Consider the following 27,056-nt stretch of genomic DNA (forward strand, 5'->3'; position numbering starts at 1 on the left):
GTCCGTTTCAATGTTATCACTTCCTCCTGACAGCTCAATTACTTCTGTTCAGTAGCTGCCCAGTGCAAAAACGCAGAAATACAGATTTGGCACAAGCACCGGAGCAAGTCTGAAGTATCTGGGCTGCTTGAATTCCATGTCATATGAGTGAAAATTAAATTAGAAGAGATCAATGTAATTTTTTTATGCATTAATAATTGAAAAGGAGAGATTTAAATAAATAACAGTAATTTAAATCTGACTTGTGCTGCATGAAATTAAATAAAAACAAAAATGTTTTTTGCAATTAATTACTTTTTGTCAAAAACAGTGAAGACAGAGCTTAATTAACTTCATTTAATTAGCAGTGAATCAACAGTCAGTAACATGCTCATTGTTGGATTTTTGCGTTACGTATCTATACGTAAAATGCACAAAGACCAGTTGCTGCATCATCAACATTCATATTTTCTTTTTTTGAGGTTTATTGTTTAACATTTTCTCAGGCATTTGACCCATGAATCAGCTGCTGCAACCACTTAATCATTTAGTCGTCTTGTTGCAGGCCTTTTTCAACAAGTTCTCTAAATTTAGGGGGTTCACATGTTGTAAATGATGATGATGCAAATGTTTGAATTAAATTTGATCTTGTCAGTGACAGCTTGCTGGGCACGATAAACCGAAACAGGGAGGTGAAAGAGCAATAATGTCACTGTTGAGTTGCCTTTAATCCTCTGAAATGATGCTCAGTGACCAGATTTTTACCTTTCAGCTCTCGTGTGTAAATCCGTGCAGCTAAAAAACAGTTCATGTTCAGAACTACTTCTGGTGATAAATAAACTGCACACGTCAGCTGAGGGAACCTTCACCTTATCCGAGGTGGCTCCCAACACACACTTGACATCCTAGTTTCATTAATATGTTTTATTTATTAATTAAATGTTAATTTTGACACATAAAGAAATAATAAACCTCTTTCTTTTTTAAAGTTTCTGTGTTGCTCTGGGAAAACTTGGACATGTTTATACCATTTTGAGCCTTTTAGATAACATCAGAGTCATTCCATCTCATTTCAACAAATCTGAGGAAATTTTGTTGCATGACCTCCTCTGATCATCTCCAAACTTTTTTTTTAACTATCCCAACATAAGAATAGATTACTTGCAAAGTTTTAACATCATATGATTGCTATTTGCTAAGTTATAAAATATTTAAATCCCTATTTTTCCACTCGGAAATTGATATGTTAGGTAGAAAGGCTTGATTTAGGAAGATAATACTGGGAACTGACTGATGATATAGACTTACAAGTGATCTGAAGGGTTCAAACACCTTAACAATAGAGCAGGAAAAAAAATTTGGAATGAATATACCCATTTCTCTGTGGTACAGGGCAATTTAAAAATTTGGCGAAAATGGCATTTTTCAAGAATTTAGGCATTTTTTTCACAAATTTTAATAAGTAACAAGGTTCATATGTTATAAAAATCTCAAAGTACCTTAAAAGTTCTCTCTAACCTAAAAATATCCAAGAGCTAGCTAGTCTCCTTAGACCTCAAAACGATGCCTATTTATGAAACAGACTGAAAAACACCATACATATATTGGCACAGAAACCAATGTGGGACATGGAGTAGAAACATGAAACTTTGTCTGTATAACAATAAACATCCGAATAATTGATATCTGAAGTATCAACATTGTTTCTTGAATCCTTCATGGCCAATTTAACCAAGAAATGCACTATGTTTTATAGGCGTTTTTTTAGGAATTCTAACTAATATATTGCAGTTAAAATGAGTTATATTGCCTTAGGTCCCATGTAAAACATGTAATTTGTCCCCAACTTATCACACCACTATTTCTGTCCTTTGAACTGCTTGAATTTCTCTGAAATCAGGCCATCATCTGCACCAGATATGTGGTACTGTCCACCACGGCGTGTTGAAGGAGCAGTGATTGGACAGAGGATGTGGGCTGTAGGCACCCACACTACGTCATCCTTTCTAGGCCATGTGAACTTCTTGCTGGGACCTTTTGGGTGCATGAATTTCACTTGCAAATCTTCAAATTCAGCTGATAAGTCAAATACGATACCGAGGCTGTCCTGAGAATGCAGTCTGGGAGTGATGCCATTTCTTCTTATTCAGTTACTGTATGAAAGAAAAAACAATGTCTATATAATAATTAACTTCAGATATGCCCTTTGTAACTTATACTACGATGCTGATGCTTCAGATTCATCTTTCATCTTTAGTTGGTCATGTAAATGGTTCCTAAAAACAAAAACGAGGATCAAAATGTATAGTAAATTGATTCAGCAGTTGCTCATCTTTGGCACAAGAAACAAATATGAAAGTAAGTTCACACATACTTCACACATACTAGTTCCTCCAAAAAAAATTTGAACCGCATACCATGTATCCCACATGCACTTTTTAATGCCTAAAGTTAGGCTATTTTGGGTCTACACCTGAGTTCAACAGCCTATAAATCAATAAATAAGCTTTATTTTAATGTTTTAAAACTTTTACCTTATGCAACTTTCATTAGTAAAGAAGAAAATTCATTCTTTCAATGTCTTTTCACAAGAATAAGTCCTAAAATAGAGGCATGAAAAACCCAAAATAAAGTCGCCCATGAAATAATAAGGATATTTTGGGAAATTCCACAGTCCAGTATTTTTTTATTTTCATTCATTTCTATACTTTTCTCACCAGAAGGGTAAAAGTTTTGGAAGGGGAAAAAATTCTGACCATGTAAAAGGAGTATAAATTGCTTTTTTTAGTAGTTTAAAACCCTAAAATCATAGGCGAGGATTAAGTTTGGACTGACTATGGGTATTAGATTAGATCATTACTGCTTATACTGTATGTTTATAACCATAATACTTTGCATTTGTTCATAAAATTACCCAAATAAAGCCCAAAAATTTTTTGGGAGGATCTGAGAAAGTGGTGCAACAAGCATTTGTTGAATTGACATGGAATGACTCATCAGTGTTTTTTTGTATGTTTTACTACAAAGCCTAATACAGCATTTATCTTTTCTTTCAGGCAGATATTACCTTGAATCATGTGTGATGTTAGAATTACAACTCCGAGACTGAAAACTGAATTAAAAAAACAGATCACTTTGCATCCAGCGATAACAAATAAAAAAGAAACAATTAAAGCAGAGTCTGAGGTTATCATTTGTTTGTTAAACCCCAGAAAAATCACGAAATTACTGAATTGCACAGACACAATTCAGAAAAATCTGTTCAGTGCAAACAGGAGATGAGCAGGGGTCATAAACTGAATGGTGGTGCCACCTACTGTTATACATACGGAAGTACAAAAGGTCTCTGCGTTATTTCAGTGGTTGTCTCTGTAGATGGAAGCAGCAAAGATTTAGGTTCAGTAAATATGCTGGAATAATAATAAAAATACAATAAAAAATGTATAATCTAAGCTTCACCTGAACTTTCATTGGAGCCTCACAAAAAGGATTTTTTGGCTTGAACTCACAGTAAATCATTTATAACAGAGGTCACATTTTGATGCTTTGGTGTCCAAAAAAGTGCACACTAATATTTTGTTTGCTTTAGGTTTGAGGATGGCACACATTCACTATGACAGCGTTTCAATAAGCTTCTGCTATGTCACAGCACTTATTTCTGTCCATAGTGGCATTATTTTTCTACCAAGATCTAATATTGATGATGAGAGAGTTGCGCTGCAGCGCAAAGTCTTCTCCAGAACATTCCAAAGATTCTCAATGGGACTGAGGTCTGGACTCTGTGGAGAACAATCCATCTCATGCTCCCTGATCCACTCATTCACAATGTGAGCCCCATGAATCCTGGCATCATCATCTTGGAACATGTCCATGCCATCAGGAAAGAAAAACTCCATTGATGGAAAGACCTGGTCATTCAGTATATTCAGTTAGTCAGCTGACCTCATTCTTTGGGAGCATAACGTTGCTGAACCTGACCAACCCCAGATCATAACTCTAACCCCCACAGGCTGGTAGACACTAGCCATGATGAGTTCATCACTTCATCTGCCTCTCTTCTTACCCTGATGCACGATCACTTTGGAACAGGGTAAATCTGGACTCATCAGACCACATGACCTTCTAACATTGCTCCAGAGTCCAATCTTTATGCTACTGAGCAAATTGAAGCCTTTTTTCCATTTAGTCTCACTGATCAGTAGTTTTCTTAGAGCTACAGCTGTATCGTCCCAATCCGTTGATTTCCCTTCACGTTGTGTGTGTGGAAATGCTCTTACTTTCACTATTAAACATGGTCATGAGTTCTGCTGTTTATTTCCTATGATCATCCAAGAGTTTGTGTTCTGACCACATTTGTTCCTCAAAGATGATGGTTCTCCACTATCCTTCAGGTTTAATAATGCGTTGGACGGTTCTTAACCTGAGTTTAGTAGTTTCAGAAATCTCCTTAGTTGTTTTTTTTGCTTGATGAAGGCCAATAATTGAACCCTTCTGAAACAGACTAACATCCTTTCCATTGCCACAGGACATGTCTTCCAACATGGTTGTTTAAGACATGAGAAGCTCCTCATTGCATCAGCTAGGGTTAAATAAGTTGTTGCATATGAAACTTATTCATCACTGCAGTAATTATCCAATGCAAGGCTCTTACTTCTTTGCTTAGTTAAATCCACTTCACAACTTTCTTTTTTGGACAGGCAGTGTATATTTTTGTTGAATATTACACAACCTACCCTTCTAGTCTGGTGTGTTTTCTAGTTCCCTTTCTTTATTTTCCAATTCCTGGTCATGAAACAAGATTTGTTTTCATGTTTTTATTGGTCTTTATGTTCCAGACTCGATGCTGTGCTTCAATAACATGAGTTTTGCATTAATCAGCTGAGTTGTGAATCTGTTTCATCCCTCATCTCTTATTTTCATACAATAACAAGCTTCGAATTCAACACAGTTAAACTGCGACATCAGTGTTGAAAATATGAGAGAAGATTTCCTACATAAAACACGGCAAAACTGCAATTTTCCAAACAGGAACTGCAACTAATTTTCATTTATGATATCAGAGCAGTTTCCTCTGTGAATATTTATTTTTGAAAGGCTGGTTTATTTTAAGACAGTTCAAAATCCAACATGTCTCAGATGAATTTATCATAAACATGAGCTGTCTGGTTTTCTTTACTGAATATGCATGTGTGGTTTGTTTGAAAGTAGACCTTGATTTTTAGAGCTTTAATGTTGGGACTTCTCTTGTTATTCCACACTGAGGCTTTAAAACATTTATTTTCACTGTTGAATTATGCAGACAGCAGCAGCACTGACGACCTGTCGGTGGGAGTGAGACAGCAGTCCAATAAAAACCTCTGTTACATTTCCAGGAAGAAGGAAGCAGCAGAAAGAAAACTACCAGAAAGAAAACTTCCTGTTCGAGGATCTGGCCTTCAAAATAAAATGTAAGCGTTGAATGTATATGGATTTAAGCTGCAATATGAACTTAACGAAAAGGTATAAAATGGCATTAAACCAGCGTTAAGTAAGATGTAAACTTAAACTTACATATAAGATGCAAGTATTGCAGGTACAAGAGCATATAAAAAAGGGTGGTTAATTATAATGTTAAAGATGATTGCACAATTAAAGCACAACAAAACCCTAATGTGTGTTGTTCTTCAACCTTATTTGACCTAGTTTAAGACTTTGTTATGTCATTTTTGTGCTTACACATTGCATTTTCATAAATTAATTTGTGTTTAATCAAATTACATCACCGCAAACCTGAGGCTTGGTAGTGTGCCAACATTACGGCATAAAGACACTGGAAGTCCATTGGGGAACTAAGAAAGTCAATCAGCCCATGTCTGCAAGGTCACTGCATTGTACCTCTTTTTCTTTGCTTCTATAAAATGTATTTTTATGTTGTTTTGTAATCCTGTTCTTACAACTTTCTTCTACTGATCACCTCTTTGTGCAAACGGGACACTTAAATGTTGCCTCTTTTGTGTTAGCATACTTGTACAATCCTTTTTCTAGGTGTTCATGGTGGAGAGGATGATGTGTGGCTCAGGTTCCATTGAAAATGGCTCAACATCCTTACAAATCTAGACTACATTTATGTGTACAGTTTAGCCATATGTTGTCCTGTTGTCAACAATGCTAAATGCTGTTTTAAAGCCTTGAATTTGAAATTTTCCTTTGTCTTTTGAAGCCAAAAGACCAGGGTGGATCTAAGAACTAGAGGACACCATACACAGCCATATGGAAGTGACCTGTCAAGCACAAGTTGGCAACATCCTGAAACATGTCCTGCTTTATTGTCTATTTTAGTCTAAATATGACCATAATTTACAGAATAAACATCATGCTATATTGAAGGATACTTTAAAGTAAAGACTGAGACCATGGACTCGTTTGGAAAATGTTTTTTTCTGAGGTAACAAACCAAAAGAGATGCTGGGGCTTTTTCTCATGGACTTCTAAACAATCAGACATTTTATTTGCATCAGAGGAGTCGCCCCTGCTGGCTGTTAGAAAGAATGCAGGTTTAAGTCACTTCTGCTCTGCCTTCACTGATCAGACCTGTTGGCAGCATCCATCTTTTTAAGTCTGACTTGTACAATCTGAAATTTAATGTGTTAAATTAGTCTGGAAAACTTGTATTCTATGTAACATTGTAGGGCCTTAATCTAAACTGTTTAATTAGTCAGGGTGATTTGCATAATTAAAAATGTTTTAGGGTCTCAGCATTAATATTTAACAGTCTAGTAAACTTGTGTTTTATATAAGATTGTAGGATTTTAACCATTAAATTTAAATAACTGGTGAATTTGTCTAATTTTAACATTGTAAGATCTTAGGGTCATTATTATATAACACTGTCAGGTGAACTTGTATTGTATATAATATTGTAGTGTCTTAACCTTAATATTTAACATAGTCGGATATATTTGTGTTTGCCATATAGGGTCAAAACTGTTGTTTAAATTAAAAACTGAACTTGTGTTTTATATAATGTTGTGGTGTCTTTACCCTAATATTTAACATAGTCAAATTTGCATTTTCTATATTATTAGAGGGCTATTAGGGGGTTAATAATATAGTTAAGTAGGGTCTTAACCGTATTGTTTAGATTAGTAATTGAACTTGTATTTTACATAACATTGTAGGGTCTTATGTTCAATATTCAAATTTGATGGGTGCACTTACTTAACGTAAGCACTTGAACTTGTCAAATAAACAATAATAATATTTAAAATATCTGAACTGCTATAAATTTCTTCAGTGAAACAGCAGTTTTAAATGTGCTGTGTAAATAATAAAGGCTCGGCTCTAATTTTGAAAATCGTGCTGCTGAAGCCGGTCCCTGCTTCTTGCCTGAACTTTCCCTTCGTTTCTCACAACAAGATGGACTGGAATGAAGACGGGAATGTGAGTTGGCTTATCTTCATTAAGTGCTTCTGTTTCCTCTGTCACGGAGCCGTTAATTTACCGGCTTCACACCCGGTCGAGCTCCGTTGTTACGTTCGCATGTTGTTAGCACTAATTGGCTAGCCGCGGTTTAATTTTAGCCTGTTGGTTGAAATCCCGTCGAGACAATATCAACTGTCACTTTAGTGTGTTAGCCTCAGTGGGCGTCGTTAGCCCGCTGCTAGTTACCTGTCGTTAAACCTGGTTAGCTAACTAGCAGCTAGCTAATCACCCGTCGGTCACATTTAGCCAATTTCCTTGTTGGTGAAAAGCAGCACGCGTTAATGGAAACTCCGTTTGATGTGTGCGGTTGACACGAAGATGCACTGACAGCCAAAACATGTTTAACTGTTTCACTGCTAACTTGCCTGGTTTTATCTTATCTCACCCGGGATTGTGAAACTCTAGTCAGCCACATCCACCTGTATTTACACTCAGCATAGCCTCCAGCTATTAGCATGTGCTGCTAAGTTAGCCACTTGCCCGGATCCTGGCAGCAGCTTTTCTGATCCAGAGTGACAAAAATAGCATCCAGCACATTCATCCGTCCTGGAAGATGAAAAGCATCTGCCAGGTGCTGCAGTGGAAAAGGTGGATTTCACCCCAGAATACTAAATCTGCCCACATGACAGTGAAAGCTCCTCATCTAGGCTACTCCATAAGCTACAGATTTGAATGTGCACCCTCAAAAATAGTCTGAAATGGCGTTAAAGTCATCAATCAGCTAGTTAGAAGTGATTGAAACTGGTTAAATTATGCATATTTTACAGTATCTTACATTTTCCTACTTCAAATATTGCATCATTCAGGCTATTAATCAGTCAGACATGATCGACAGAATAAGCCAAAATGCAAAAAAGCTAAATAATACCAAAATAAAGTGATAAAAACTAGATAAAGTAGACTAATACATAGGGAATAAATCATAAAATGAATCTGTTATTTGATTTTTCGATAAAATAAGTTTAAATACACACTAAGATGTTGTCATCAGAATGCTTTATTTGTAATTTTTCACTTTCCTTTACCCCGAACATCCATAAACTCTCACATGCTGATTATTTCCTTATGCGTAACAGTTCTAGACTTCGCTCTCCGCACAGCCCTGAACTTCCTCATTGATTCCTGCAATGTCTTTCTCTGGAGTATTTCCAATAAACTCTCCATCCCACCTCGCCTTCCCGTATTTTACAACCCTCCTCTGCTGCTCTGCTGTCTCTCCCAGCTTTTACTCTAAACTTTGAGGCTGCCAGAGCCTTGAAAACCGACACCACTACACATCTGTCATCAACACATCTGGACTCTGTTGTACAGCTCAAATCAGAATTCAGAGCATATTTGTTTAGATAAACATGCTTGTTATGAATCATCTATAATCCATTCGTGTCATATCCACCCTGATTGTGTTATTTTATGCTTATTTGTTGTGTTATAACTGCTTTTCAATTTATAATTGATTTAATGCAGAAAACCAAGTCATTTTTATGCTTCAGACACTGAAACTCGAAAATATTTTGCTCGACTGATGGCTTAAATGGTTATTAAATTGTTGCAGATCAATTAATTGATTTGAAAGTAACTGTTGGGATATTATATGAATTCTGTGAACAAAATCCCGTGTCTACATGAAGCGCTGCTGCTCAGGGATGTGCAATGTCACCCAAAGTGTCCTGAAGTACCCCAGAGACAATAAAGCGCCATCTAATGCGATATAAAACTGATATCATCTCAGGATATAGTGTCATATTGCCAAACCCCAGAGCTCGAATACGATGAGTCATGTTGTGCAGCTGAATGTTTGTACTGTAGATCAGAAAGTTCACCTCAGAAATAGACCAGTCTGTGAGGTAAAAGCGTGGTGAAAAGGATGATTAACAGGGATGCTGGGGTGTTTACAGCACAGGAGTTTGACACAATTTACCGGCTATGCAAAGAAATGTAATGGAGGTTTTAGATACTTTTTGACACAAGAAACAGGAAATATAACTGCCAGCTCAGTGTGAATTTGAGGGGCTTCCAGTTTCGAGTGCTGAAACATGTGAGTTTATAGATTTATTAACATTATATAAATAGGTAAATGAGAGGAAAGTCGTTTATTTTTTTTTGGAAGTATTTTTCACTCTATAAGAGGAGTGACATGCGCTGAAGTTCTTGGCTTGATCTGTGCTTGATCTTGTGCCAGTTTGAACTTCCCATGTGGGTCCTTTTGGAACAAATCGTGTGTTTTTCTTTGTATATGTGTTGCAGGGTCACGGTCACATGCGTGACAGCTGTCACCACGGACACTCTGGCCATTCCCACAGTCATGGGCCAAGAGCGGCGGCGTTTGGCGGCATGGCGCCCCCATTCATGCCGGCTTTTTACGGACAGTTTGGCAAAAGCACAGATCAGACAGTGGACATCAGCCAGCAGCCGAGGAGGCGGTCAAACATGGACGACAGCAGCAGCTGGGACATAGTGAAAGCAGCGCAGTGAGTGGTGAAACGTCAGCTCTCCATCAGTGGTTTTAATGTGGGGTTGCTTCCCCATTTAGTGAGCCGTTGGTTGTCAAAGCTATAAATGAAAGTTGGTGGTAGGAAGTTTAGAGCTGCTGCAATTTCTACTTTGACAGTAGCAAGCCTCTGATGTGGATGGTTTTACACTTTCAAGGTCTACTATTAAGAGGGTTTTGGAAAGTCTTAACATAAATTGAATTCAGGCCCTCGAAGATGCTAAACAGTGTTAAAATTTAAGATCATGAAACTTGATGCAATCTTTTTTTTCTGTGAGGAGATGATTGGTAAACAGCTCATCGATTCATAACAAGTTTGTATAAAAGTGTTGATTTTAGCAACAACACTTCTGGTAGGAGGCAATAAGCTCCTAATAACAGCACAAAACAACTACCCAAAGAATGAAAGGTCATACGGTCCCTGAGCCTTATAGACCTGCTCGTAATCCATGCATGGCTCCAGGTCATGTTTATTGATTATATCACTAGTGTGTATTATACACAGCTGGGGAGTTCTAATACGAATAGATGCATGTGCTTGATTATGAAGACAGAATTTAATAGCATTCAATGCAATAAAAAAGACTTGAATTTAATTTGTAGAGCACGCCAAAAACCCTGGATAGAAATGATTGCAAAATTAAATCTGAATTTTCGATAACATGAAGAGTTTTTTACTGTTAGATACATTTCTGTACATTTTGACATCTGCTGCACCTGTGAAGTCTTGTGATGGTTTGTGTCAGGATTTAATCAAGTAGTTAATTTGACCTTAAACTCCAAAACATATAGAAACACGCTTTTTAGGGGTTTCCTAGTCCTTTGGTTTGTTATACATTTTGTGCATGTCAGAAGTCTGATAATTCACAAAGCCCAAAGTGAAAAGGGTTAAAGTTATTCCTTCAAACCAAAAACGCTGCTCTTTACCTCCTCATCTGAAGTCTGGGCTTTTTTTTGTTACTTATCTACATCAGCATTAGAAAACATTTGCATAACGCCTGGCTAGCGGCTGGGTTGGCCCATGCTCAAATACAGAATTAGATTAGATTCAATTTTATTGTCATTGCACAAAGTACAAGTACTAAGACAACAAAATGCAGAATGAGTAATTTCCTCACTCTCCGTCATTATTTTCACATCAAAATCACTTCTGCCAGGGTTTCATCTTTCTGTCTCTATTCTGGGTTATGGTAGATACCCAACATTATAATGTATTTTTTGAACATTAGAACATTTAACCTCTTCTGGTATGCCCCTGAAATGCAATTATCAACCTGTAAACTATCATAATATTGGCTTTTTAAAAATACTTTATACCTAGCATGATAACATTTAGCTTGGAGTGGCTACTGACTTGCAACACTTTTAAAATCTTTTTATCCTTCTTTAAAAAATGACTACATGTTAGTGTTAACTGTTATGCACCAGAACACCAAGTCAAATTTGTTGCGTGTACAAGAAGAGGAAAAGCTAAAAAGTTATTTACTGTGCTGGACATCAGATTTTAAATCAACATGCACAAGTTGTAGCTTCTGTTTTTGCATATTTTTATGTTTATGACCAAGTAGAATGAAGAAAATGCCCCTTTACAATTTCTGTAGATATTTTGTACTAAAGCTGCTTTTAAAAAATGTTTATTGTTCATCTAAGGCCTATGTTGTATATTCATACTTGTAAAATAGTAAGACAAACAGATTATATACACAGCTCCACACCTTGTTGGTTCATGGTGAATTTCTGTCACTGAGCGAATCTGATCGGTGTATTTGTACAGGAGTTGCACAACAAAACTGAAGGAATGCAGAGCTCTGTGTTTAATCAGCTGTCAAACAGTGATGATTCACTTTTTAAAGGGTAGTTATAAAGAAAACTCAGGTAAGAGACATGAAGGCTGCACTTGTCTTTGTGTTTAGTGTACTTGTAGTTAACTGATGAGTGAGTTTATGTGCAGCAGAGCGAAGGTCACTCATCTTGTAAAGCAGCAGAACTAAAGAAAAGAATCTCTGGAGCTGCTCCCATCTGACACTTCATCTCACTATGTGTCATTGTGGCAGGAAACATGTCAACGTTTGGTGCCTTTTTTTTTTTCTCACCATCTGAATGTGTCATTAAAGGAAGCTGCTTTTCCACTTGAACACACACTTGACGTTTCGGTTTGCCAGCTTTTGTTGCTAAAATATGGCTTCTTCTTTCATGCTGTGTTTTATTTATTATTACTCTACCAGGGAATGCAGCAGAGTTTTGCGGCGATCGGTGTACATTTGTGTGTCTGTTTGTGTGTCTGTTAGCAACATTACTCAAAAACGGACTAACAGATTTGGATGAAATTTCCAGGGAAGGTCAGAAATGACACAAGGACAAAGTGATTAGATTTTGGCAGTGATGCCGCTTCTAGTCTGGATCCATGGATTTGTTAAAGATTTCTGTATCATTGTGAGATAGTGGCAGGGCGTCACTGTAACCATGACAACAAGTGAACATTACGTCAGCTGCCTGCTGACGATCACATGATTGTGATCCTACTTCAAATCCACCACTCTGGACTTCAGGACTTATTAGAAAAAATACAAGGAACAATTGATTAAATTGTGAGGGTGTTTCTGAGTCCCATCAATTCCCATCGCCCGCTACATGTTTAGGTCACATGATTCAGTATTCGTACATAACATACACATGCATAACACATACCAGTGCTCAGTGCAAGGTCATTTTGTTCGTGGGTACATCTATATTAAATGGCAGCATTCTATGTTGCTGTGATTTCTGATCATCAATAACTGAATAAACAAATACTGCATTTCTGACAATGCCATATGAGGGAATGAACAGCCTTGTTGGAGTACTGTGCTCTCTGAGTCCTTCTCTAGTTCAATCTTTCTTTGTTTTGGAGTGTTGTGCAGCTTGCAGCCATACTCTGTTTAATTAGTATGATTGTGGAGTTTAAGAAGTGTGTTTTTCTGTGCGTGATCCTCTCAGGTTTGGTATCCTGGAGCGCTGTAAGGAGCTGGTGGAAGCAGGATACGACGTCAGGCAGCCGGACAAAGAGAACGTCACCCTGCTGCACTGGGCGGCGATCAACAACCGCTCAGAACTGGTCAAGTAAGATCTACAGAAATTATGTCTGTCTTACAGGAAGTGACAACACAGAGAAACGTGGGGAATCTGTTTGTGAACATATAAGTAAACACAGTGTCTGTGTGAGTAGCAGCCTGGGGTCAGTCTTTATCTTAATAATGTGGTGCTGCTCTTTTTCAGAGGGAAGGAATCCTTGAATCTTCTGCGATATTTTATTCTCTCCCCTCTGGGCTACAATTAATTGATGCTGTAGTAGAAAATCTTAATGAGTTTTGATACCATTTTGGATATAAACTCAGGAGGGATGCATAGAGATCATAAGGTTTTAGTCAAATGTGAAAGGGATTGTTGGATTTTAAGTGCTTAAAATGATGTGAAATTATGCAAAACATTGCACTGTTTTCGGTGTGGAGTGTGAAATGAGATCTGATTTTTAATGTCGATTATGTTGAAGAAGTGTTTTGAAATTAACTATAAACATAAATTCAAGTCAGTGTAAATATAAATTAGAATTGTTTCTGTTGTGATGTAGATGAATTAGTTTTGAAAACAGTCAGTGCTTTCTCAAGGGCTTGATTATTTTTTAGTTTCATTGTCAGATTATCTTAGATGAAACCTGCCATTTCTGCCAAAAAAATGGAGACACGTAACTGAAACACAACAAAACAAAATGTTTTTAACTGTTGACAGAGTTAAAGTGTTTTAATACTGATCTACTCTTTGTATCTCTGCTGTTTCCTCACAGGTATTTTATTTCCAAAGGGGCGGTCGTTGACCAGCTCGGAGGAGACCTGAACTCCACTCCACTTCACTGGGCGATAAGGTGATCATGAATATTTATATGATAGTCATTCAAATGAAGAGTCTGAATTGATTCCAGTGTTATTTAACCCAGGTTACACATCAGCCATCAAATGTGAAATGCTGTGACTGGTTCTGATAGCCAACTTTCTCTTTGGTTGAATCCGCACATGACGTGGTCGTACTTCCTGTCCCATTTTTTTTGGAACAGCGTGGTATTGATCAGGCTTGCATGCGGATGAATAGCTGTCTTTGCATCACTTAGTTTTGCATTAAGGGAAAGATTACCAGTGACTTTGATTTGTTATTTGCAAAATAATTTAATCTGAAAATATATTCATTTTGTCTCTAGTCTTTTCCTCGAGTTTACCTGATGTCACAGCTATAAACCGTCCACAGACTAAACTCCTGACCAGCTGAACATCTGCGTATCCACAGAAAGAATGTACTGATGTAATACAGGCTGCACTGAATTTACTGAAGTGCATTTAGACACAAAATTAATTAAATAAGAGTGAAAAAAGGCATTTTAGTGTCAAATTTACCACAGAGAGATTTCATCTAGATGGCCTGTTTGATGTGCAGAGTTTCTATGAGTTCTGTGTATTTTAAAGATCAATACCAAAGCTGTTCAAGTTCATCTAACTATGAAAAGAAAAAATACCATGATCGCTGTACGTACTGGTGTCATTTTGCTCTCCTAACACTGCGTTAACTACTGAGATTCAATGTAGTAATTCTTCCTCTTTACTGATCTCCCTTCCTGCACCTGCACCCTTTGAGGTGTGTCTGTCTTCTCTTTCTTCAGCAGCCTCCTCTCGCTCTACAAAGTTGTTTTTTCAATAGTCTTCTATAGACGCGTAGTCTTTAAAACACAGCAGCAACATATTTCACTTGTCAGACAGGGACAAGCTGACTGAGCCAGTGGAGAAGAAAACAAAATACAACTTCCAACCACAGTGTCTCACAAAGTAGCTCCCTGTGCCGACTAAAATGTCTCTGTAAATGTTTGCACTGCAGAGCTGCTTTGTTTTGTTTTGCATATGCTTTGTTTTGTTTGGCTCTTGGTTCACCACACATCTCTGGTCACAATTTAACAGCTAAAAGAGGTTACACACTTTGACAGCATGCAGCTGGCTAGACAACGCAACTGTTTCCTGACTGATTTTTTAAAAAAATCTTCCCTGTTATTGCTCTCGTAAGCTTCATATTTGTGTGTCACTGATCAGGCAGGGCCACCTCCCCATGGTGATCCAACTGATGAGATACGGAGCAGATCCCTCCGTCGCAGATGGAGAAGGTTACAGAGCTCTCCACCTCGCCATCCTCTTCCAGCACATGGCCATAGCAGCTTATCTCATGGCTAAAGGGCAGGTCAGACTCTAAAGACGCACTCTTCGCTGTATCCTTTGACTTTTCTCTCTGTTACTTCATTTGTTTTGACAGCCTTTTGCATTTGCAGAGGTCTTTTTCACTTAGTGCAAGTCTGTTTTTCAGGAAGTCGATGGTCCTGACTGCAACGGACAGACACCACTGATGTTAGCAGCCCAGAAGATTATTGGGTAACCGTCTCACTGCTTCACACGTGTACTTGTGGTTTGACATCTTAGTGCATTAATAATCAGCAGTGTATTATGAGAGAACACAGTCTTTTGTTGTCCTGGATCCACCCTGATTTGCTTCAAGTAAAGAAAAATGTGATTAAATGTCCAAATTTATAATACCGTATGTTAAATTGACTTAATGTAGGCCAAATTAGACAAGATATTTATTAAAACCAAAACACACAGGACAAGTTCTTCCATGTAATAGCACTGATTACAAAGTGACATTACTGTGTAAAATAAGCCACGTGTTGTTCCTCTGTCACAGGCCTGAGCCCACAAATTTCTTAATCAAAAATAACGCTTCTGTGAGTGCTGTGGACAAGGTGAACAGGAACACTCCGCTTCACTGCGCCGTGCTGGCAGGAAACGTAGACGCCGCCCACATCCTGCTGGAGGCCGGGGCCAGCGTGGACGCAGAAAACATTAACGTGAGCTTCACAAAACTATCAGTGCAAAATCATCAGGTGTCACAGTGGAGGTTTTAGTCTGCTATCATCACACCGTCACACCTGCCATGAGCTGCTGCTACAGTCGTTTAGTGCAAAACGTTTAAGACACGACGTTTTGTTCATGTCTTTTATGTAATTATCTCTAAAGCGTTGATTTTATTTGACAGTTTTGACTTAGACTTGAGCTTCCCTCTTGTCACAATAGAGCAACATGTTCATTTAATCCCCATGTCAACAATGTGTTTAACCACCTAAACTCCTAGCACTTTCTGGATATTTTCCACTCCTGTTTTTATTCACTGTGGGCTCATTTTTCTCTGCAATATGAAGTCCTGCACCTCTGTGGAAACAGGACAGCCATAGTTAGAAGCAGAGAAATCTCAGAAATGTTTGGTATGCAGTGTAACAAAGTTATGCCTTCATGAATCATACAATCTACAAATCTACAATCAACACGTACATTTTTCCAAGTGCTCCTGGGTGTCGTTCATAAAGTAATAAATGTGTCTCTACGTGTTGTAAATGTCTTAACAACCACTATTATTACTCTGCACTAGGGATGGGTATCGTTAGGTTTTTCATGAATCCGATTCCAGTTCTGCTTATCGATTCCCTTGCCAAACGATTCTTTAATACGATAATCGTATTAAGGAATCGTTTGGCCCCGGAATTGATAAGCAGAATTGGATTCATGAAAAACCTAACGATACCCATCCCTACTCTGCACATCAGCTTTTTAGAGATATTTCACCATGCTGAATGTATCTTCCATCAACTTACAGACGACTTTCTCCTCTGTACACCATTTCTGAGCCATTGCCACTTTTTTAATGGATGAAGTCTGTCTTATTTTGCTCTTAGTTTCTTTAATTTGTATTCATGATTGTCTCCGATCATGGAAACGAAGCCCAGCCTGCAGTTCAGCTCACATCCGCCAAATTATGCCTGAATTTTTGTCACATGCCTTTTTTGTCCGTCGTCACTTCTCAGTTTCACTTTGGAGCAAAAAAATATTGTTATCCCACCTAATGTGTTGCAAACTGTGTATTTTTTTTCAACTTCTTTACATTATAATAAAATGTAGTGATTATGATAAAATATCAGAATTATGAGCTTTGATTATGTTCATTTTTCCACCAGAATCACACGTCACGCTATCAGAAATGTTTTTACAGGTTCTGTCTCTGATAAATTGTGTAATTTGGGGATTTTTTTTAGAATCAGCTTTAATGGGGAAATATGTACACAACATACAAGCACTTTGGTTTTGGCTGTTAGCGTCACTCTAGGAATAAGGAAAAGAGAATAATAAAATAACTGCAGAAAGAATACAATAAAATATATACATATTTTCACATCTAGGAAAAAATATATTTATACACAGTAATGCAAAACAACAATTACTAAAGTGAGAATAGTGCAAAAAGCAAAGAGTATTAGTGCTAAATTATTGTACAGGTGCAGCATTGTGCAGAATGTTGAACAAAAGGTCAGCAGCATTTTAGCTGAGAATTACTCAGCCGTTTAGTAGAGTTCTGGCAGTGGAGAAGCAGCTGTTCTTGTGTTTGTGGTTTTTGTGCACACGGCTCTGTAGCGCCTGCTGGAGGGGAGGGGGGAGAACAGCAGACCCTGAAACATGCTAGAGGGTTCAAAGCAGCACATGTAGAAACACTGTTTAAAATAGGATTCATAGTGATGGATGTTCTCATGGTTCGTCTTCAGGGTCACACGCCCATCGACTTGGCCCACCAAGTTCACAGCCCGCTGCTCATCCACATGCTGAACCACGTCAAGCAGGAGAGGATTCGCTCCAACTCGCGCTGTCTGCGGATCGTCAACAGATACAGGGTAAACTCAAATGACCGATTTTAAATTCACACATCAGTAAACATTTAGAATCAAATCTAGAACTTCCTCTAAAGTTTTTGTGTTTGCGTTTTCCAGGTCTTTCTGCAGTTTGTACTCTCCACTGCCATGCTTGGAAGTTTTGGTGCAATAGTTGATATGGACTCAGAGTCCTGGTTACTCAAAGGGATCCTGTTGGCGTGTGTGATCGGTGTGATCAACCTGGCCTCCAGGTGAGAACACATAGATGCAATAATAATAATATAGATCATATACACTACAGGTCAAACATTTGAAAGTGACCTCAAGTTTCTGTTTGCAATGCCACTGTGAGTTCTGTGGATTTTACTGCATGATCAGACTTTAATTTCATTGTTATGCACCATTTTCCTCCATTTACCTTTAGATATACACTGATGTTACCAGGCAATTACTGAATAAATGTGAACAAAAGGAAAGAAGGACTTAGTTTTAGGTCAAGAAGATTAAAATATATATATATATATATATATATATATATATATATATATAAGAGAGATCTCAGTTTGCATTTTTCACTTTAGCTTCTTGTCTTTTCAGAGTTTGCATTAAAAATCCCAGTAAATCTCAGCTGTGTCTGTATCTCTATAACTAGCACAGAAATGTCTAGAAAGAAACAGCTGAGCTAAGAAACAAGAGTACAGATACAAACACCTGATAATTACAGTTTCAATCTATTCTGATAAATGATTATATAATAATAATGAAACGATGATCTTTTTTTGTACAAATGTGATCTTGCTTCCAAACTTTTGGCCTGTAGTTTATATGTGAGTCTTTGCATATTATACAAACCTGTTTGTTAGTAAATTACTGAGAAATGTTTGTGTCAAATAGGAATTTTCCACAGCCAGCCTTTCAGTCTCTCCTACCAGCTACAGCTCTCATGGGTTCAGTCTTCTGGATGATCGTCACCTGGTTCCTCTGGTTCCTGCCAGATATCCTTTCAACATCATAAAACATTTAGGACACAGTGAAAAGTTATTTAGGGTTCGTTTCATTGCTGGGTGGCCATTTGCAGTGAACTCAGTTGTTTTCAGAAGCTGTGATGGATTAATTACTCACATTCACCAAAACATGAGGTCAGGCCATCAGAGTGAGAACTTTTTATGTGAGCTGCAGGACATGCAGAGGATCAGACGGTTTCTACTTTCATAGAAGCAGAAAATGGTCCAGAAAGCAATGCAACTCCAAGCTGATGCATTTAAAGCAGTAAAGGTTATTGTTTTACAGGAATTGTCTGCAATTTGAAGTTAGATTTCCAATTTTAATTGAAAAAAGCTTATTTATGCCCTATTGTTGGGATATTTTGGAGGCATGTCTAAATGAAATGAAGGCGAAAACATGGTTGTGAAGTTGGTGCATCATATTTTTACACTACATGATGAGAATTTTTCCTGTACAGAGGGATTTTTGGTGCCCCAAAGAGAGTTTAACCAGCAACAAAAATAGCAAAAAAATGATCAGACTTGGGAATGAAAATAAGAACTCAATTTTTTTACCTGTTTTCATGGTTGGGGATCCATTTAGCCAGGCTTCATAGACAGTTTTGTTCATCAAAAGATCATAAATACCATGAAAATGCATACATTTCTGCAAAGTAGTGCACACAGTCCTTCATGCTTACTGTCATGCAGTCATTCCCGAGAAGGATCTTATTTTAAGGCAGACCGAGTTTGATCATCACGATCAGAGAAGTGGAATCTGTGTTTAGCAGCCAGTAGACTTTGCAGCTGAGTTCCCTTCAGTTTGATGAAATGTTGTTATGTTTTTGTTTTGATGATGAACAGAGCTGTGAAGAGTTTTTCTTAACGTTAACCCTCACATGAACCCAGCGCCACAGTCCAGGTGCTGTTCACTCTTAATGCCACTGCTCTGCTCTACTACTACCTCCGCACCTACAGGACAGACCCGGGCTTCATCAAAGCAACAGAAGAGGAGAAAAAAATGGTGAGGAGGCTGTAAAATGAATGTAAAAATAAATGTAAACATTTTAGATGCAGCTGAGCTCAGTGTTTGTTTCTGTTCTGGCAGAATGTGTTAGTTTTGGCTGAAGCTGGATGTCTGGACCCCAGAATATTCTGCACCTCTTGTATGGTGAGGCTGCACACACCAGACATTATACATTACAGCTCCATTAACAGAAGCAACTATGACTATTTAATGGTGCCTTATTGTTTGACAGATGAAGAAACCAATGAGAACAAGCCACTGCTTCCACTGTGATGCCTGCGTGGCGAGGCAGGACCACCACTCCATGTGGACCAACGGCTGCATCGGTACGATCACAACTTTCAGAAGATATCAAGTTCTGGAGCGCTTGTTTTTTTTTTTTTTTTTCTCTAACCAAGCCCTACACCTGTTATTTTAGCACCTAAAACTGTTTATTTTGCATTTACATGAGACAGGGTCAGGGATACAAGGTGTGGCTAAATAAGCAAAGTGGAAGTGGAAGCACTGTGATCTTGTGTGAATCACATGCTACATGTGGACCGTTTCCACTGGAATTAAATAACGCTTTTTTAAAAATTGAATTGTATTGCAACATAACTCCCATTATTAAGTAGCCACAACCTGTTTGTACTATGTATCAGATTTCTTTACTCAAGTTATTGAAAAAATGGAGGCAATATTCATAAATATTGAAAACAAATCAAGTGAATATCTTTAAAAATCCTGAATCCAGATTGTAAACTGACTGCATGTTCATTTTTTGATGGTTTATCTTCCAAACAAATATTGTAACTCTTATAAATAGGCATTCTAAATATTCTGCTGAGGATCAGAGAAACTCCTATCAAGGAACCTCTTTTTATATATGATTAAAGAATATAGTTTTCTCACATAGACACGTTTCGAAAGTTCAGACAACATAAAAAATCGTGAGGAATTTGAATATTTTCTGAAAAAGACCTCCTATTTGGAAGATCTAACATGTTACAAAGACTTAAACAAAATGCAAAATGTTACTTTTATGATACAAAACACAATATTTATCCAGTTTTGCTAATTTTCCCTGTTTTGTCAAATTACAGATGTATAGTAGAACCCCTGAAACAAATAATTATTTACACGTTCACTGAACAGGCCAACAGTGTTCATATTGTCCAGTTAAAATCAATGTGTATTTTTTTATCATTATTACAGATAGGGATTTGTTCTTTTGCAACATTTGACCATTAAAATGAATATATGATACACCACCTCAATAACCAGTAACCTTTTAAATTATTAGTTCTAATGCTTTTTAGTACTTCTCTTAGGATTTTGCTGGATTTTTTTTAACTAGCCACTAAATGAAAACTTATGACTGTGATTTTTTTTTTTAAATAAATGAAGTATAATCCATCTTGTCTGTTGTGTTCCAGGGGCGAGGAACCATCACTACTTTGTCCTCTTTCTGTTCTGCCTCGTGCTGATGGGCGCCTGGATGTTTTACGGTTGTCTCATCTGTGAGTTCCTTCTCAGCAGCGTAACTTCAGTGTCTGATACACTTTTTACGTCGACGCCACTTTAACCTGCCCGTCCTGTGCTGTGTTGTGTTGTTTTTTTCAGACTGGTCCATTCACTGTGTGCTGCACTATGAGGAGCAGGGTTTGTGGGGCGTCGTGTCGGTTCTGGTCAGCTGCTCTCCATGGCTGCTCTGCGTCTTCCTGCTGGCCTTCTATCATACCTGCTGGGCCAGTTTGAGCCTGTTGTTCCAGCTCTACCAGGTGACTGACTCTTTGGAGTGTGTTAATAACTTTCAGTAGCTTCCAGATGTCTTATGACTAGTTCAGTTCACTTTATTGTCATTCAAACATGATAAATGCATGAAGGAATGATATTTGTTACTTGGGTCCAGCAGCATTCAGAATAACTACCATTTTTCAGTATAATATTTCTGTCTAAGATAGACATAAATATATAATGTTAATAAGTTAATAGTGTGTCCATAGTGTTCTCTGTCTTGAAAACCTGATTTAAAACAACGTATATTTGAAGTAATAGCTTTTTACCACAACTTACTACAAATTGCCATTTTTTTGAGAAACCAGAAAACATTTAAAGATTTTCTGCATTATTTTTGTGTGTTTTTTGGCCAGCTAAACTGACAGCTACTCATGATTTTAGAATATTAAATTACAGAAATATTTAAACTTAGCCGTTGCAAGTTTTGCAAAAGTTGTAGAGTTTGGTGCAGCCTGGGTCATTAGAGGAAAAGATGCAACTCTGAACCGAATGTTTTTTGTGAAATATACAATTTATTAACAAGAAGCTTCCGTATTTGGAACTGCATGAGGCGCACTACATGTTAAAAAGGATATCTGGGTGCTGTTTAAATCAAATAAAGAAATGTAGCCAAAAAAGGGCTTTTGGTGTTATAGCTTTCTCTGAAGAAACCAAAAATGAAAAAAATCTCTTGAAGAAAACTTATCATACAATCAAAAGAGCACTCCTGCTTCCAGTGTGACTAAACAAGGTGCCTGTTTAATCAGATCATTGTGAGTGTCTAAACCTGACCTGATCCCCAGAAAACCATCGAGTGCCTCAGTGTTAGTTTTACAGGATTACCACACAAGCTTTACCGAGCAGCTCACAACCTCAGTGCCCAAATTGCATCAACTGGTTTGTAAAGTTGTACCAGAAGCTGCTCCAGTCAGGATCATCTGCATGTTAGGTGGATGTGGGATTAACCAAACTTCAGCAGCTGAAACTGTTATCACCCTACTCAACCCTGACATATCAAAACACTACAAGGAGGTCGAGTTGAAGCTTTGGCTAAAACTGCACCTTAGGTTAAAGAAGTGGTGAGAGAAGCCAAACCTGTGGAGTCTGTTCGTTAATCTTCTGCTCATGATCGCTTGCTGAGCCTCATCTCTGTCCTTGCTGTGAGTTATTTTATTTTTCCTTTGTGTCGGATCAGATTGCATTCCTGGGTCTGACCACAGCAGAGCGAACCAATCTGACACTCCACCAGAGGAAACTGCGACAAACCGGCTCCCTGAGACAGAATCCACACAAGTGAGTCGCATAATAATGCTGTTGGTCTTTACTACATCACTTTTAGGTATTTTTAAAGCTTCTTACACCTTTGTACTGATTACAGAAACTGTGGCTGGAGGCAGTATGTTCTCATTCTTGCCAAAACAATATCTCTTGAAATTAATCATTCAAACTTGGCTCCAACATTAATTTGAGCTAAAAGATGAACTGATTAGATTTTGGTGGTCAAAGATCACTGGCCTCACAAAACATGTTTTGGGCCATAACTCAAGAATTCATGGGCTATTTATGTCAACAGGATACAGTGATGAAATGATGACGTTTAATATCAGAAAGCTTCACCGTGATCTCTTTAAAAAAAAACACTTTTCAGGCCTTTTCAGCACCATGGCTCATGAACAGAAGGAAGGCTTGTGACCATATTTTATATTTGTTGTATTTGATGACACTAAACTTTGGTGCCTGCTTATTAAATTCCTCAAAGTCTTCATTATATGTGTGATGAGTTTGGACACACCTTCCCTGGTTGACACGTTGTAGGCGTAAAACTCACAAGAGGGTTGTTGTTTTATCTTTGGCATCCAAGTTGTGCCTTGATTAGACATCTTTCAGGGCATCTCTATAATGCTGTGTCCTTTATTTCAGCTCATAAACCATTTTAAATAAGCATTTAATGTCAGTATCTAGTTATTGACTGTGTTGTAATTATGTTGGGAGTTGAGCATTCTGCTTTTCTGTTAAGATCTTGTGCAATAATGCAAGTCTTCTTAATTATTAGCCTTGATTTATTACTTAAATCATTATTTATTATTTCCCAGACATTGTTTTAGAGTAATCTGGGCCTGCTTTCTAACTTAGCTGCTAGCCATTAGCATAGCCTTAGCTAATGTGAAGCAGTTTAATGTCCTGATGGTGGTGACGGCTGAGCTTCTTGTTCACCTTTGTCCAGGTTGTGCCTCTCATTTAGAGCAAAATGCTGAAGTAAATCTTTATTTGAAAAGATATTGTGGATACTCCAGCTAGCGTTAGCCACAAACCTGACAGCTAGCTTCTTTAATGACACCTTTAGCTTAATAATTTCCAGCTGCACTGACACCAACAAGTGAATTACTGGGAAATTTTCAGGGTAAGAGGGAAACTGGGCATGTTTGTGTATGATTTAGACATGATTAAATGCTGATTTTGAGATCACAGTCTATCTTTTGGTACATCTCTTTAATGCTGTCTTTTATTTCAGCTAGTAAACAATTTAGAATGAGTGTTTAATGTCAGGATATTATTGTCTCTAGTTATTGACTGTGTTGTAATCATAATGTGACTGCAGCATTCTGCTTTTGTATTTATATCTCATGCAATAATTAAAGTCTTGTTCTTTATTAACTTTGATTTATTACTTACAGCGCTATTTATTATTTTCCAGACTCCAGAGTAATCCGGGCCTGCTTTGTAACTTAGCTGCTAGCCATTAACGTAGCCTTAGCCACTGTGAAAGCAGCTAATGTCATGATTTATGGTGGCAGCTGAGCTTCTTTTTCACGTTATGCAGTTTCTCTGATCCAGAGACAAATTTGTTAGAATAGACTGATAAAGTTCATCTCAGCTTAGAAAGATGGTGGGTACTCCAGCTAGCGTTAGCCACACCAGACAGCTAACGTCTTTAATGACACCTTTAGCTTAATCATTTCCAGGTGCACTAATACCAACAAATGAATGTTTGGGGCATTTTTGTGCAAGAATTGAGACTACAGCCATAAAAACACATTTTTTTTTCTAGATTTTAGTGCATCTTTATAATGCTGCACTGAAAACTTTAAAGAGATGCACTGAAAAATAGGTGATGATTTTGATGTATTTGATATATTTGATTGGCAGGCGCCCAAGTTTATTGTCACCAAATCCACTAAATTATGACGTATCTCCGCTTCTGTTCGTGGAATAGCAGGGGCATTATACAGCTGCTTTGCTTTCAGCTGGTAAACAGTTTTGAATGAGTGTTTAATATCAGAAGATTAGTGTGTCTAGTTGTTAGCTGTGTTCTCATTATGATGTGAGCGCCGCTCTAAATCAAGATCTTGCACAATAATTAAAGTGTTTTTGTACAGAGATTTATTAGAAATCCTGCTGTGCCAAATGTGTTATTGATTGTCTGCAAGAAAATAGAATGAAGATTTATGTCTTACTGTAGATGCTGAGGGTTACAAATACAGAGGGGTATATGGCAGCTGTTATTTCGAGGCTAGTCAACAAAAGCACGTTATGTTGAGCAGTTAAAGTATCGATCAGCTGACTGACCCTCTGGACGTCTTCTGTCTGTCTGCAGTTTGGGCGTGGTGAGGAACCTGGTGTCTTTCTTCCAGCTGCGTTGTTGCGGCCTCTTCAAACCGGCCATCATCGACTGGACGCAGCAGTTTCCTCCCGGCCGCGACCAGCACCATGTGTTCGGACAGGCCGACATGGTCTGACCTCCCTCCCTCTCCCGCCGCTCAGGGTCACGGGTCGGGACTCTTAACTGTGGTTCTGGACCAAAAGCACAGATTGTATTTATTTATTTTTCTACCTGTCGGCTCCTCGTGAAGACAGTCCGACACCAGAAGTTGGGAAAACATGAAGCGATGTGTAGATTTCATTCGATTCGGTTGCTCTTTGTAAAGAATGCTGCTGCCTTATACTTGACCAATGTAATTTTAGAAAAAAAAGGGAAAAAAATCACAAAAGGTTTTAGTTCGGTTTCACAGAACCTCTAAAGGCCTACATTTTAATGGAAGTTTTGTGCAGTTTTTATGAACACAGTAAGCCTTTTTTTATCATCTGTTCTTGGAAAGAGAGAATCTTTGTATGTGTGAACACTTTGTTTTATGACTTTTGTAAAAGTTGCATGTGTTTAATAACGAATGACCACTATAGTCCGTCAATAAAGCAATGCTGTGCTTATCTTCTTAACTCGCTGTGTGTGGGCTCTGGCTGCAGGGAGGTGGACAAAATAATAGAAACACCACACATCAGTAGATATCACCACGTGGAGCCTTAAAATTTTTTACACTTTTTGCGTCTCAGGAGCTATTTTGAGCCTTGATTTCTTCTTCCATTCTGTTATTAGTTCTTATTGTTAATATGGAACACAAAAAATAGGTGACTATTATTTTCTAGAATTTTATTTTTTTTACCAGATGTTTTATTTTTTACAGACTTCTGCTACACAGGACACATTTTCTTTTAGTGTTTATGACTGACTTTTACACCTTTTACAATATTTTTATACTAACTGAAAGCCTTATGAGTCCATACTGTATAATAAGAGAAGCTCACAAGGACAAATGCAGAGATTTACCTGCAGTTTACAAGTTTTTTTTCAGTATAATACATTTACTGTATTCATTATTCGCTCCTATGAGTTGAGTAAAAAAAAAGCTCTAAAATACCCCAAATTCTCTAGATATTTTGGTCAGGAGTATAATCCAAAGACTTTGAGGGGTTAATATTGGTTTTCAGGTTGTCAGAAACATGACATGAATGCTAGTTTCACCTTATGTCTACGGCCAATGAGGTGGGAACGTATCGGCTTGATTTATCTTTGATTCAGACTCTGGTGTATACATTTAAACACTTAAATCAGATGAAGATAGAGTTGCTCACCCACTTATTTTGCACAAAATACTTGAATAAATACCAGTTAATTCGCAACTGAGATCCAGAGCTGAGTTTCTATTATGTGCTAAGAGTTCTTTTTCCAACTGGCTGCAATTTGGTTCTTACAGATCATGAAAACAGGCCTACATTAGCAAAAAGGAACAGGGTTTCATTTAAATATTTGGGGGAAACGTTAATCCAAGAGTCTTTGAGTGTCAAACATTGTGATTTCCTGCATTTTGGTGCATTATTATGCATCAATTTTTCTCTTTTCTGTAACAATTTATGGTGGAAATATCATTAATGTAAAAGGAAAACATTCATTTCAGGCATCAGGTAACAATTTAGCAATATAATTTAAGATATAATGGAGAATATATTGATTTAATTATGTTTTCTACTATATATCCGGTGGTTGTATGAGCTTATAATTCACTTTCCATATTTTCTGAAGTACATAGAGACCACAACAATCGGAGGCATTGTTGCATTTACTCACTAGACTTTATGACGATTTTTTTTTAAATATCTTTTTTTCATGTTTTTATTGGAAGGGAGGCAAATGAACACATCTAAATATTGAGGGGGGCAGATATCCTGCATGCTCCATGAATTCTACACCTATTTGGGTTTATACAAGAAGACTGACAGCAATTCTGGCCGAAGAATAAATATGTATAATTTAATATCTGTAAGAAG

General features: G+C 37.6%; 1 protein-coding gene across 1 annotated transcript; it reads left to right on the forward strand.

The window, feature by feature from the left end:
• The first annotated feature begins 7,326 nt into the window (after positions 1 to 7,326).
• On the forward strand, positions 7,327 to 25,670 carry zdhhc13 (zinc finger DHHC-type palmitoyltransferase 13). Its single transcript, XM_022207444.2, has 17 exons — positions 7,327 to 7,398; positions 9,685 to 9,908; positions 12,905 to 13,027; positions 13,749 to 13,826; positions 15,034 to 15,178; positions 15,302 to 15,366; positions 15,677 to 15,839; positions 17,583 to 17,708; positions 17,805 to 17,938; positions 18,582 to 18,682; positions 19,570 to 19,694; positions 19,779 to 19,841; positions 19,930 to 20,023; positions 21,113 to 21,196; positions 21,300 to 21,457; positions 22,651 to 22,748; positions 25,051 to 25,670. Exons 1-17 carry the CDS (start codon positions 7,375 to 7,377, stop codon positions 25,190 to 25,192), a joined length of 1,947 nt encoding a protein of 648 aa, XP_022063136.2. The 5' UTR covers positions 7,327 to 7,374; the 3' UTR covers positions 25,193 to 25,670.
• The last annotated feature ends 1,386 nt before the right edge of the window (positions 25,671 to 27,056 follow it).

Source organism: Acanthochromis polyacanthus, chromosome 2 (genome assembly GCF_021347895.1).
Source record: "Acanthochromis polyacanthus isolate Apoly-LR-REF ecotype Palm Island chromosome 2, KAUST_Apoly_ChrSc, whole genome shotgun sequence".
In the NCBI taxonomy this organism is placed as follows: Eukaryota; Metazoa; Chordata; class Actinopteri; family Pomacentridae; genus Acanthochromis; species Acanthochromis polyacanthus.

Bases quoted from the DNA above. Each gene is read 5' to 3' on its own strand.
- zdhhc13 (XM_022207444.2), top strand. From the start codon at position 7,375: ATGGACTGGAATGAAGACGGGAAT. The intron at 13,028-13,748 runs GTAAGATCTACA...GTTTCCTCACAG, and splicing joins AACCGCTCAGAACTGGTCAA to GTATTTTATTTCCAAAGGGG. The intron at 19,842-19,929 runs GTGAGGCTGCAC...ATTGTTTGACAG, and splicing joins TATTCTGCACCTCTTGTATG to ATGAAGAAACCAATGAGAAC.